This window comes from Nomascus leucogenys, chromosome 15 (genome assembly GCF_006542625.1).
Source record: "Nomascus leucogenys isolate Asia chromosome 15, Asia_NLE_v1, whole genome shotgun sequence".
Lineage (NCBI taxonomy): Eukaryota > Metazoa > Chordata > Mammalia > Primates > Hylobatidae > Nomascus > Nomascus leucogenys.
In genome coordinates, this window is record NC_044395.1 from 29,258,698 (window position 1) to 29,272,817 (window position 14,120).

Below are 14,120 nucleotides of genomic sequence, written 5' to 3' on the forward strand. Positions count from 1 at the left end.
TGCAGTTAATGTTTTTTAAAAGCAGATACAGCCAAAAGGACAACATAGGCAACTTCATACAGCTAATTAATAGCAGATCATAGGACCTCTAACATAGCAAATAGAGGATCATTCCTTTAATTGGCGTAATTCAACATAAAAACACCACTCCAAGGTATAGTAGAGTCAGCTCTTATATTTTGAGAGAGTGTTTTGGCACTGTCGGGATTAAGATATCAGAATGACCGAGCGGCCCAACAAAATATCTTATTCCAAAATATAGATTTATGATGCATCAGAAAATAATGTTCCACTTAAGTTGGTAAAGAAATTCAGTCATTAAGGCAGTTACTTAAAATGGAAAAAAATATTTAGATAATCAGTTCATGATAACAGTACAAGAGGAAAGAAAAGTACCAAGATATACCAAAAAGTACCAAAATAAATAAGATAGTATTTTACTTACTATCTTATCTCTTTACACTTGGATTTTGTATATTATTTTTAAAATATTTTGATTTTAATGTTGATGTGTGTAATTATTTGCAGTCTTCTTTTTTTCTCTTTATGATATGAAAATGTGAATGACTCTTGGCTGACTATGTTTATCATGAGTTAATCATCTGTTCATACCTCAGTTGGTGACAGTGATACATAATTATAAGCACAGTATCTAAGAGGAAATAAATAGGGTTTATGATCTTAAACTTATAAAATGAGCATGACAATTTCTAAGGGAGAAAAAAAATTTCTTCTGCTTTGAGAGGACTTAAGATCAAGAATGTTGGGAAACATGATGTATCATGGCAAGGAAAGCCATCTGAACATCAAGAAACAGCCATTTTCCTGACATGTTATTTTTTGTTCTGGCAATTACTTCTTGAAATAAAGATGTCTGTTTTGAAGTTGAGTTGGATAATTACTATAAGAGACAATGCTAAGAACTAGTTATTCATTCCGAAGCAACAGTCTACGAGAACTAAGGAATTCTAGAAATTGCGTCAACTGGTTAGAAGCAGAACAGTTAAATTCTAGGATGACTAGATGCAAAAAGTAGGCTTTGGGCAGCAAGCCAGTAAGTAGGTTAAAGGCTTATAAGACACCACTATTAGAAGAAGTCATGGCAGTGCCATGATGAGTTTAAGACTCTGCAGGCAGAAAGTTAATGAGACAAAGAGTCTTTAAATAACCAAATATATGCCTGCTTATAGTAGAGAGATCTCATGGTATGCGGTAATGGGAATGACTCAAGGTTGGAGCATCTGACTTGCTATGCAGGAGGAAGGACCTTGGAAAGTATAAATGGATAGAAAAGCAAAGTGCCACCTTAATGCCTGTTCTGTGTCCCCACCAGTATGTGAATTACACCTATAACCCTCTCCTTTCCAGAAATGGATTTATACAGGGAGATAAGGAAAAAGTGAGACACAAGTTCCACTGGTATTTCCATGAGAACAAGTTGTAAAATAAGCATCTTCTGCCCAAGGTGGAGAACTAAACTATGTCATAATGAACCACAGGTAGCAACATCTCATCTATACCCTGATATATATTTATTGACATTGTGATTCAATTTTCAGTGTCCTGTTGCTTAACGATTTTTCCAACAGTTAGAAATGAACAGAGTGATTTTTTTTCTAATATGTAATTCATCCCCTAGGATGCTTTAGATTGTTAACTAATAACAAATAATAGTAGGCAACATAAGTAGATTCCCATATTTACAAATGAGAATTAAAGTATGCTGCAAACTTATAGAAAATATGATGATGATATTAAATTTGCTGAGCTTGTTTCTGTAAGGGAAATTTACCAAGAATACCAATAAAAATGATGTACTAGAAACACCATTCGTATGACATCTTAAATGATACCGTTCGCATCTAATTAAAACTGTAAATTTTAGTAATAAAGTTGAATTCATTTAATGGGTTTTCATCTTTTAATATAGGAAATTATACTTTGGATTCTGGAAGGTGGATTATATCTTCAAAAGTTTGAAAAAATATTTTGAAAATATTTAAGGATATTTATTATCCTTACTCATTTCATAGATAGAAAAGGCTATTTATTACCCTTACTCATTTCATAGATAGAATTCCATTCAAGAATATTCTTAAAATACTGCCTATTACAACCTTTATTTTAACTTATCTTTTCATAACTCTTAAACCTTAAGGAAAAAAGGACTGAAGACAGAATTCACAGGTGATCCCTTAATGCTTATTTTTAAATATAATATGTTGCTATGATTCTAGTCACTAAATAAAAAACAGAATTGGAAAACATGCATGGCAACTCCTTAAGTTGTTCCTCCAGCTGAAAAATAAAGCTATATCAACCATAGAACAAAATGTATGGATTGTTAATAATGCAATATGTGAGTTATTCACCTTGTCTCTCCCACACACAGGTGACATGGGATTACTTATTAATCTTTCAAAACTGGTAAAGTGAAAGGTTGCCAGTAAGCAGAAGTCTTATTGCCAAACCTCTATCATCATTGTCATGGCCCTTCAATTACTCACTTAGAGTTTTGTATTTCAAACTCAACATTATGGCTCAATTATTTTAATATGTTCCAAAACATTAACTCATTTGCCTTTGAAGTAAAGTAACATATTCATGTTATAACTGAACCTGAAACACCACAGAAATTTTTTAAAAAGTAGTTATTATGATATATGTATTTGGTCTTCCTCTCTGTTTCCTGACTTACTATTACTAAACCCCTTGGAATTTCTAGAGACAGAAGATTGTCTCTAGTGTGCTAATGAGATAACTGGTGGTTGGGGGCCCTTAGATAGTTCCAAGATGGGAGCTTGTTACCAAAAGACGAAGGCAGGATCAGAGGGTTGAGACTTGTAGCCCCATATACCAACCTCTGGGGAGAAAGAGGGACATGAAAGTTAAGTTGGTCAATGGCCAATGATGTAATCAATTATGCCTACATAATGTAGCTTTCATAAAAACCCAAAGGACAGAGGTAGGAGGGCTTCCGGATGGCTGAACATGAGGAGATTCCTGGAGGGTGGCTCACCTGGGAAGGGCATGGAAGCCCCACACTCCTTTCCCCATGCCTCTCCCCATCCATTTCTTCTATTTGTCTGTTCTTCTGTATCCTCTGTAATATCCTTTATATGAAGGAGGAAATGAAAGTAAAGTGTTTTTCCTGAGCACTGAGATCTGCTCTTGCAAATCAATTGAACCCAAGGAGAAGGGTCACGGGAACCCCAATTTATAGCTGGTTGGCTTCCTAAGTGATGTTCAGTCTTGTGGGGGACTGAGCCTTCAACCTGTAGGATCTGAGGCTACATAACTCCAGGTAGATAATGTCAGGATTGAATGGAAGTAGATGTGTGCTCTGGAGGGTCGCTTAGCTGGCATATGAGAATAACCTCCACACATGTTGGTGACCAGAGGTCACAGAACTATTTTTTGTTGATTGTTGTGTGAGAGCAGGAAAAGCACTTTGGTTTGTTTTTCTTATTCACATAATTATCTTAATTTCAATGAAGTTACAGAGCATGGTTTGCTCATGAGTAACCTTGTGAATCTGAAACTCCTTTAACTAGAAATTTTTCCCCAGAGTCAAGATAAAAATACACATCAACCATTTTCTGATTTTAGTGATGTTAGAGATCAAAACAATTTTCTAAAAAACCCAAGTCATATAAGGCCATTTCACATTGAAAATTAGAGTTTTGCTCTAACAGGTGAAGAAACTGGACTTACCCCTGTCTGTGTCATACAGGAAGACAAAACAGTTCCATTCGTAGTGATCCAGCAGACTCAAGAGTGCTCCTCGTAACGAAGGTCTTAGTTGCAGCACAAACTGGCTCTCCCCCTCAGTAGGGAAACTTGGCGTGATGAGGGAGATATGTAAGGCGCTGCAGAATGAGGTCAAGGTGTGTACCGACCTCTTATCATAGAGTCCAAAAATGGCAAATACTCCTCTAGAATACTGGGAACAGACTGAAACAAGAGGAAGAAAACACCACAAACTATTAGCACACTCAAATTGTTGACTTTGAAGTCTACTTTCTAGAAAATTAAAAAAATAAAAATCACTGAATCATTGGATCTGTCAGGAATATAAGATAAAGAGTAAAAGTGAAGTGTGCAATTAATAGCAACATCAATTAATGAATTCTTGAGCTTGTACTCAAAGCCTTACATTGAGTGAAGCTGGTCTGAATTAAAATTCTGCATTAAAAAACCAATTGGATTAAAGGGAAATTTGACTAAAATAAAAAAATATATGGCCTTCCATAAAAATGTGGCATATCCTATGCTAGAGAACTTCAGGTGTGACAAATCCAAAATTATTTTCCGTATTTTTTTCCTACGTGCAAACATATAATAATATACGCTTGAAATTTTTGAGTATTAATTGAAAGAACATTTATAATACCTTTTGCCCTCCTGCCTAAACTATAAGCATATATTTTGTATTCTTGAATTGGATTATAGTTTTCACTCCGCCTAAATTGTTACTTTTTGTTTGCTTGCTGTGGCAATTTCATTTTAATCACAATCTTAAGTCTCCTTGAATCATGTTTGAAAACAGACGTTAGGCTGCTAGAAAGTCATTCTTGGCATATCTGAGAGGTTTAATGAATTGGGGCCAGCTGCGCACATTCTAGGCAGGCCAAAAAGCAAAGACAAACCAATTCCAAAACCCAACAGAAGCAAGCCAAATAAAGTAAGAGGACCCCAGAGAAACAGGTACACGGCCTCATCTTGCCTTTCTAGGTCCATGCTCCCAGTTGCTACAAAAACCATGAAGCAACATCGTAAATAGAAAAAGATTCTTCTCAAAATTCTTTTCCAATCATATTTTTATCACTGTTTTAACATAACTGATTTCTAGTCTAAATTGGTGTGACTTTTTCCAATTTGTATTTTAAGGGACAGAAACTCGCAAAAGAGGTACCATAAAGAAAGTCTATTTGAATTCCAAATTCTTGTGATTTATCATGTATGGCTAACAGTCCTATTTCTTCTTGGCTTATGTAGCTAGCTTAAGAAGTGTTTAGGTCTATAAAATTTTTATGTTTTCTGATTTTAGTTACTAATCTTACTTGCATTAGCTATGAATACATAATATGGCAAGAATTAAATGAGATTATGTAAAAGTGCTATGCTATAAGGACACAGAAGGTGATTAATAAGAGGCAGATTTTAACAGAGATTTTCTATTTGCATTTATGTTGTTAAATAGTTTTACTTTTTAATGAGAGAATAAAAGGCTTAGTGAATAAAATACTACAGTTGATTCAAAACCGAGAAAGGAGGTATTCAGATTCTAAATAGAAATACCATTTATTTTGATAGATATTATATTAGGGTTTATAAAGAAATTCTATCAAAGAAGAACCATCAACTAATTCTATGCTCACCAAGGAACTAGAATTTGATCCTCTGAGACTGACCAACATGGAAGTCTTGCTCTGACAATGTGACTGGCTGTAATTTTCTTGCAAGATATAAGGAAGATTCTAATTTAACCTTCAGGCATCTTAAGTTTAACTTAATTCAATTCTTATAACTTAAGTGATCTAATAAATCAAATTGCTGCATCAGACCCTAATCTGTAAATGTTCCAACAAGGCTTTGGATGCAAGTATGTAAGTGGTCCACATTTAACACCAGTAGAACCTGGAGTTACTCAGCTCCTTCATGTTTTCATATTTTTTGTTCTACTGATTTTCTTGCAAACTAAGGGCCAACTCTCAAGCTTTACATGATAAATAATATGGTTCAATTAATTTTTATTTCACTCTACTGAAAAAAATAAATTGAAGAGCTGTAGAATTCAAATCTAAGATCCTGGCTTTTAGTTTGGTGCTGAAACTCTACACAAATTTTAATACTTGTTCTAGAAAATGTAAACAAACAGGATTTGCAAGTCGTGTACTTTAACTTATGCATATAATGAATATTTACATAATCTTTTAAAGTATGCCACTTGAAAACCATACGATTTTCAATCTTTGGCTTCTGAATTATGTTTTTCTAGGAACCCCATAAATTCCGTGGAAGTACTCATGTAGCTTTTTATGAAGACTTTTGCTGAGATAGCATTGGGTGGGCAATGTTGGACTCCTTTTCTTGGTATCCTTCCCTTCCACCCTCACAAAAATCCAGGAACACTTCTGCTTTCATCTATTTTAAATATTGAACAACTGACTGTATAAAATTTTATGTCCAAAGTGTACTACACTGCTAAAGTTCAAAAACAACAATTGTACTATACATAAAGTCCATCTACTCTTTATTCCTATTATATTGTTTTCATTGTAATCATTATGACTTTTCACTATTCTGGTATTCACTATACTATTTAATATTTTAATTTATTATACTGGACCTCAACAAACGATATTTTCTGATATTTTATCATCTTCTATCTGCTTTCGTTCATTTGCATCATCATACATATCTATTCTCCTTTTCAAAGTTGTGTGTCATTCTTCCTCTATTCATATATACTTACTTTAAAACTATAGTCTCAGGCTGATAAATTTGCTTCTGATGTATTCTGTCACTCGCATTTTACTTTCCCTTTGCAAATTTATAGCTGTAGTCTTATTCTTTTAAACATTTATTTTTTCCTATTTTGTCTAGATTATAGGCTTGGCAAGTGAGGGTTATTGGGTTTTGTGTGTGTGAGGATAGATTGTCAGGCAAATATTCAATGTTACTATGTTGGTATGATACCTTGGGCAGTATTTTATTTGGTCCAATGATTCAAATTTTAAAATATAGTTATTTCCATATATAGTATTATAATCTAGCTTTGAAAACACTCTTGAATCAATATTTTGCTTGGCTGAATCTTATGACATCTATTGTTGCTTAGCATACAAATAATTATTCAAACAATAAAACTTCTTAGATTATATAAATAAACTCAAACATAAATTAATGAAAGTAAACTAAGCTGAACTGAATGTTGAATGTGTTCAGAATACATAAAAGGGAAAAATGTAAATTTTTATGTTTTCATAAAATGGCAAAATAAACGGGAATTAATGCTTAGCCACTAAATACATGCAATGATATTAGATGGCTCTATATTTTAAGTATAAACACTAATCAGAATAAGACTTTCAATGAAATGTCATAATTTTAAGTACATGTTCTGTGTTCTGTTTCACTAACAAGATCACTTGGATTATGTGTTGTATAAATAAAGACATACAATAAACACATGATACTACTCCACTTTTTACCTGATTGTGTCAACTAATTAAATATGTCTTCTCATTAGGTTCATTCCAAATTTCATTCCAGATGCCACGTTAAGTCAAATGATCATATAATTTGTGAGGATTTGTAGTTCTATATCACATACAAATCAAAGGACATGGCCTTAGCTCAGTGTTTCTCAAGTTATGGGATATCAATCCAAGAGATGTGCTGAATTTTACTGACCATTGCAGCATGGTGAGGAAGCGCACAGTTCTTTCTTCCATTTATGGCCCTTCTCTTTCTCCTGTATCTTCGGTTTTCCACCTCTTAAGAAGTTCCTCTAACTGCTTTTAAACAAGCTCAACTCTTTTCTTTTATAAAGCAAAGAACTTTCCTGACCTCATGCTTTCTATCTCTCTACTGTTTCACAGCCATATAGTTGAGGAGTCTTCTGCTCACACTCTTTTCAATTCATCTGGCTTCCGCATTTTCCAACCACCCAAACTAGTCTCTTCAACTTTGCTAGCAACTAACTACATCCTAAATCTTACAGTTTAGGTTTTATCTTATTGGAATTCCCTGGTATGTTTGACACATTTGGACATTTCTTTCAAATGCTTCTTTGCCTTGCATTCCTAACACCACAACTATGCTCTCTCTTGGCGTTTCTTAGTGTCTTTGAACACTTCTTACTCTGCTCCTTTAAGTTAGTGCACCTTAAAATTCTCTCTCGATCCGCCTTTTCATTCTAAATATATTTCCTAAGTGAAATCATCCAATTCTGTGGCTTTAATTACCATCTATGTTCTCATGATCCCCCAAACCGTACTACCCACTTCAAATGTTTCTCTTGAACTCCAGATTCATGTACCTAATTGTCTTTTGCCTCTTCTGCACCTCAGTGAATTTTCTGAGAAATGGTTGCAATGGTTTTCTTCCTTTTTCACATTATCTTCTAGAACTTTGCTACTTCCCCATTCAGAATTGGAGTCTTTCCTCTCACTTGAACCTGGGTTGGCCTTTGAGACTGCCTTGACTATTAAAGTATCACAAAAGTGATTCTAGGGGCCGGGCGCGGTGGCTCATGCCTGTAATCCCAGCACTTTGGGAGGCCAAGGCGGGCAGATCACAAGATCAGGAGGTTGAGACCATCCCGGCCAACATGATGAAACCCCATCTCTAATAAAAATACAATAAAATTAGCAGGGTGTGGTGGCACCTGCCTGTAATCCCAGCTACTCGGGAGACTGAGGCAGGAGAATCATTGCATGAACCCGGGAGGTGCAGGTTGTAGTGAACCGAGATCGCGCCACTGCACTCCAGCCTGGGCAACAAGAGCAAAACTCCATCTCAAAAAAAAAAAAAAAAATCACAAAAGTGATTCTATGTGACTTTTGAGAATACCATTCTCATTTTCTGGGGATAGACAACCTTTTTACTCAGCCACTATGCTGTGAGGAAGCCCAGGTGACATAATGAGGCCCACATAGAAAGGAACCAATACCTCAGCCATAACTAAGTTCCAAGCTGACTGCCAGAACAAAGTTAACAGCACTAGAAATAAATAATCTTAAAAATGCCCTCGGTTAAACTATCCCAGCCAATGCTGTATGAAGTAGAGATTAAGTCTTGCCCTAAATGTAAAATCATGAGCAGAAGAAATCACTGTTATTCTAAGCCATTCAGTTTGAGATGGTTTGTTATGCAATAATAACTAACAAGTAAAATACATGTGTACAGTACTTTGGAGTACTAAGGAGTGTGCCTACCCACAGTAAGCACTCAATACATATTTTATAGACCTGTATATTAATAAATATTGTTTGAGGTATGTGCCAAAGTTTATTTTTTTCATTTCTTAATATTGAGCATTTTGGTTGAGCTTACTATTGAGCATTTTGGCTGTTTTTAATTTTTGGCAGTGATAACATGCTCTTATAATCATTTTCATGTATATCTGGTTATTCATTAGGATATATTGCTGGAAGTGAAATTATAAAATAAGGGGTATGAATCTTTTTGGTTTTGATCAATATCACTAAATTTCTCTCCGCAAGTTTATACTAATACATATCTCTCCCAATAGTAAACTATCTACTAGCTTTGTCAACTTTTCTTAATTTTCTATATTCTATATTTATTCTTTCAGTTGTTGCTCTTGTTTTATATTCATACTTGACATAAAATTCAGATTTTAGTAAGTATCTCCATACTCCATCTGAATAATACATGGACATTTAAGCATTTTAACTTTAGACATTGCCCTCCTGTCTTACGTGTTACTGTTGTACAGTATTATAGTTCCACATGTGTTTAGTCATCTTAAACATTTCATTCCCTCTATCATATATTTCTATTGCCTAAAATCCTTGGTAATTTGACACTATTTTGTGTGTATTCTAATTTGTATTTAAAGTGGATTGTCAACATATTTGTTTTGTAATTTTGAATTGTGAACTAATTTTCAGCAAAGCTCTATTTGTGAGAATTTAAGAAGGCTGTTTTGGAGAAATATTTCTCCAAAGTGTTTTTGCATTTACTTATCCCAATTATTCCAATATGTGTTTGTAAGTGATGTACCTGTGTTTGTGTGTGTACATGTGTCTGTGAATTTCTACATTTATGAGTTCCTAGAAATTGCAGATAGTACAAATTTGAACAGAAAGTTCACTTGAGAGCAGATAAATACGTCAAAATTCTTATGGGAGTATGTGACTTTTTATGCAGAACTCAAGGGAAGCCAGGAAGTTTTTAGGATTACTCTTTGAGCCAGGGAACAGATTTTTTTTTCATACGTCTACTTTCTCACTGATGCTGTAGCCTTTATGAATCCTCGTTTGTATGGTGATCTTATTTCCAGCTTTTTGCCGATTGTTGGTTCAAGGCCTTGAGAATCACCTTCCCATGTAAACCTCCCCAAGGGAAGCTACAGTACCTGCTCCTGTTGTCTAAATTTTTCTGTTTCTTAGTTCTGTCCCTTTGATATTTTATTTACTTTCCTGTAGACTCATTATACATTTGAAAAAGTTATCAGTTATAAAAATCTAATACTCCTAATTGTTCTTAATAATTATGCTAATGTTATAGAATCCATAATCTATGGAACTGGAGGTCTTTGCTGCCTTTGTTTGTAAGATGCTGTGGTCTAAGGTCAGAATTTTATCAAACTTTATGTTTGGCATAACCCTTAAAATATTTAACTTTTCTATGACTTGTCAATCCTGATAGTGCAGAAATTTCATTTTCAGCAAACTTTCCCTGATTCTTTTAAACTGAATTAACAACCTTTCCTCTTTTTTGCCATAATACTCTGTGCACTTCTAACAAAAAAAAACCTGAATTTTCATAACAATATTTGTTGTAATTATTTTTGATGTTGCCTATCTCTAACAACAGCCATGATTTTCTTGAGATTCTTATCTAATATTCCCAAGGGCTATATTTTCTGAATGAACAAGTAAATTAAAAAATCACAATAATATTTTTAGGAACAGTATCATTTTATATGATCTCATATATTATAATTGTCTCAGAATATTTATTACTTCATAACTAGGATATTGTAATAATATTGTAATACAATTACTTGTCTTTTTCCTACCTACAATACACACACACACACACACGCATGCAAACACAGATATATAATTATTATTAGACATGTAGCAAACACATCATATAAGTGTTTATGAAAATATTATATTTATAGCAATAATTGTTGGGTAGTATTAATAAAAAATCTCTATTAATATTGTAAGAGGGAAATGTATTAATTTTAGTTACAGAAACAGGATGTGTTGAGTCAGTAAATTCATAGAAAAAAGAATAGTCAGCAGAACATTGAGGAGAAGCAGGCAAGCTAAAATAGAGGAGGCTACAAAATGTTTACATTCTTAAGCACATCAGTGAGATAAGCTAAGAACAAGGTTAAAACCAGGCTAAGCAAGACAAAAGTCTTAATATAGACTGAATTCCACAAGTCCCACTCCTGACTGCCTTGATTACGAAAGTCCTCCTCATATTAGTGATATTTTACTAACACAAAATAATGTAAATGGTAACTAGAACAACATATGAACTAGATAGAAACTATATTTTACAGATAAAACTAAGAAGTCATTTGAGACAACTTTGTACAACAGATAGAGGTAAACTTATGAGGATTGTGAATTAATGGCATTGTTCTGGGTATGTTGGCTTAGAACTGCATTTCTGTGTTTCTTCTTTTTCTGGACTAGTCAGTGTAGATATGGTAGATGTTTTGTGTTTTTCTGCCACTTCACCTCTTCTACAAAGTGGCCATTACTACATGAATGGAAACTCAAGAACTAAACACATTCTCCTGCTCCAGTTTGGCAAACTCAAGTTGTTAGCTTTGTGAAAGTCTGCTGCCTTGAGTAATAATCTTCCTAGCCCTTGTTGCTACCAAGAAGAGTTAGAGTAGGTAGACAGAAGATTTAAAAACAAACAATGATACGAACAAATGTATTACTTAACATAGATGTTTCATAAAGAACTTTATAAAGAACTTTAACATATGTAACCTCATTTATTACTATCATTATTATTATTTTATTGTTACTATTATTCGCATTTTGGAAAAAATGTTAGTTATTAGCACAAGAAAAGAGAGATTACAGAAATTTATCTAACATTTCAAAAGTGTCTCTTCGGAGTTTCTATTTTCTTCTTATTTAGTCCACTAGATTAGAGCATAGGACTTAAAAAATGTTTTTCATGTATTAAAAGGTTTACCTATTCCCTTTTTGAAATGTACTGTATCCATAGAAACAGAAACATGATTGGAACCTGCAGCTGGAAAATGTTATTATGAAGGAATCAATAAAAACTAGAAGCACTATAAGAAAGTTGACCCTAAATTAATAGTGTAACACATAACATGTGGTTACACTGGGCCTGGGAAATGGGAAGAGAGCAGAACGGAAAAGAAAAAGCTGCTAAAACTCTTTGACTTGTCTTTAATATTATCCAATTTGTATGTGATGTATAAGGTGCATTTGTCTAAGTGTCATCATTTTCTGAGCTAAGGTAACAGAAGCTAAAAGTTTTTATAGTACATCTTGCAGCAGAGGTCACCACCGTGAAGTCTTGGGTCTAGAGGAGATGAGCCTTATTTGACAGCTACATTTTTTCCCCAATTGAATATGAATGCTTTGAGGTGAGGTATGTATTCCTCAGCAAACTGCAAGCCTTACCACTCCGTATTACTACTACTATGATACTTCAAGTACTTATGTTAACTTCCTAGCCTTGTAAATATCTGAACTCGGATAACTAATCTATGCATTTTTCAATATGAATATAACTGTTTCTTGGTTTGGGGCAAATTGTTTAAGGTTGTATCAAAAGTGTGCTTATTAGTGTTTTCTCCTTCTATAGTAGAAAGCATGCACTGCCAAAAAAAAAAAAAAGGTGGATTTAACACTACCACTCATTCCTTAATTAAAAAATGTTTATATACTGCCTAGTTTATTTCAGTCACTGTGTTAAACACTTCAAAGAAAATACAAAATAGTATTCCCACTAAGATGAGTTTCACAGTCTAGTGGACAAGACAGGGCTCTAAACTGATAATCCAAGATGGTGAATATAATAAGGAAGAGTCAGAGGGAATTGGGAAGCACAGGGAAGAGGTAATTCTCAGAGGGTGGAGTGGAGGGAAGACTGACTGGAGGAAATCCTACCTGTCTGTGGAAGTTAGGCTGAAGAATAGTAATTAAAGACATACAAACCAGTAAGTAGGCTATTGTAGTAGGCCAAGAAAGAGGTCATAAAAGGGTAAATTAAAGCAGATGTGGTAGGCATACAATGTAGAGGTCAGATTTGGGAAGTATTTAGGAGATAAATAGGCAGAATCTAATAAATTATTGAATGAGGAGGACGAAGAAGAGGGAGGAGAAGGAGAGAAGACTGAAAGATGACTTCTTGTTTGTATCTTGAATGAATGAATGCATAGCGGTGCGATCACCTTGGGTGATAGCTTGGATAGCTTGGAAAGATTTTTCTTGGGTACTATGGGAGAAGTACAGTTTTATAATACACAGAAAACACTGGATTCCATTTTGGACATGTTGAGTTTGAGGTGCCAGGTGTCTAGCAGGTAGTTGCATATAAGAAAATGAAGTGGAGCAAGAAGAAATGGTTTAAATATGTAGATTTTGAAGGAAATGACTGTGAAAGTCAACATGAGATTCTACAGGAACAATATGCAGTGAAAAACTCTTGTCTGATGATATAAATATGGAAGACAATTCATTTCAAAAATAATAGCAGATATTATTGGAGGAATAGGAGACCTGGCAGATGAAGTCAGAGAGGGTAGAATTTTTCAAGAAGTGAATTCTCAAAAGTATCAAATAATATAGAGAAAGATTTTTTAGGTTTGCATTTGAGGATTTATTTTTAGAGGCCCCTGAGTTGTCTGGGAGACTTTATCAAGTTGTTGTTAACATTTTAATGGTTATTTTAAAGTAGTGTAAGCATATGCTGAATCATCTAGACGACCTCCCTGAAATAGAGAAATGCCTTGGGATTTCAGTGCCTGTACTTCTATTTTTGAATGAAATCACATTAAAATACCTCAGGGATAAATGATACCTAGAAATGTTAGGTAAACAAATGCACACCAACTGCTTGAACAAAAACATAGTGATAAGAAAATAGAGGCCTTATATGCGTACCCAGTTTAGGCACACAGAACATAAAAATCTGAGGGCTCATGCCGGTAATCCCAGAACTTTGGGAGGCTGAGATGGGTGGATCACATGAGGCCAGGAGTCCGAGACCAGCCTGGCCAACATGATGAAACCCTGTCTCTACTAAAAATACAAAAATTAGCCAGATATGGCAGCAGGCGCCTGTGATCCCAACTACTCAGGAGGCTGAGGCAGGAGAATTGCTTGAACCCAGGAGGTTGAGGTTGC

At 34.4% G+C, this 14,120-nt stretch overlaps 1 protein-coding gene across 7 annotated transcripts in view; it reads right to left on the reverse strand.

Annotated features, from left to right (window-relative positions):
- Positions 1 to 14,120, reverse strand: part of GRIA4 (glutamate ionotropic receptor AMPA type subunit 4) — a 380,722-nt gene that overhangs the window by 230,692 nt on the left and 135,910 nt on the right. For all 7 annotated transcript variants that reach the window (XM_030829275.1, XM_003253075.3, XM_003253074.3 and 4 more), the window contains exon 4: positions 3,715 to 3,954. In XM_030829275.1, coding sequence (XP_030685135.1) covers positions 3,715 to 3,954 — 240 coding nt within the window. The remainder of the gene's footprint in view (positions 1 to 3,714; positions 3,955 to 14,120) is intronic.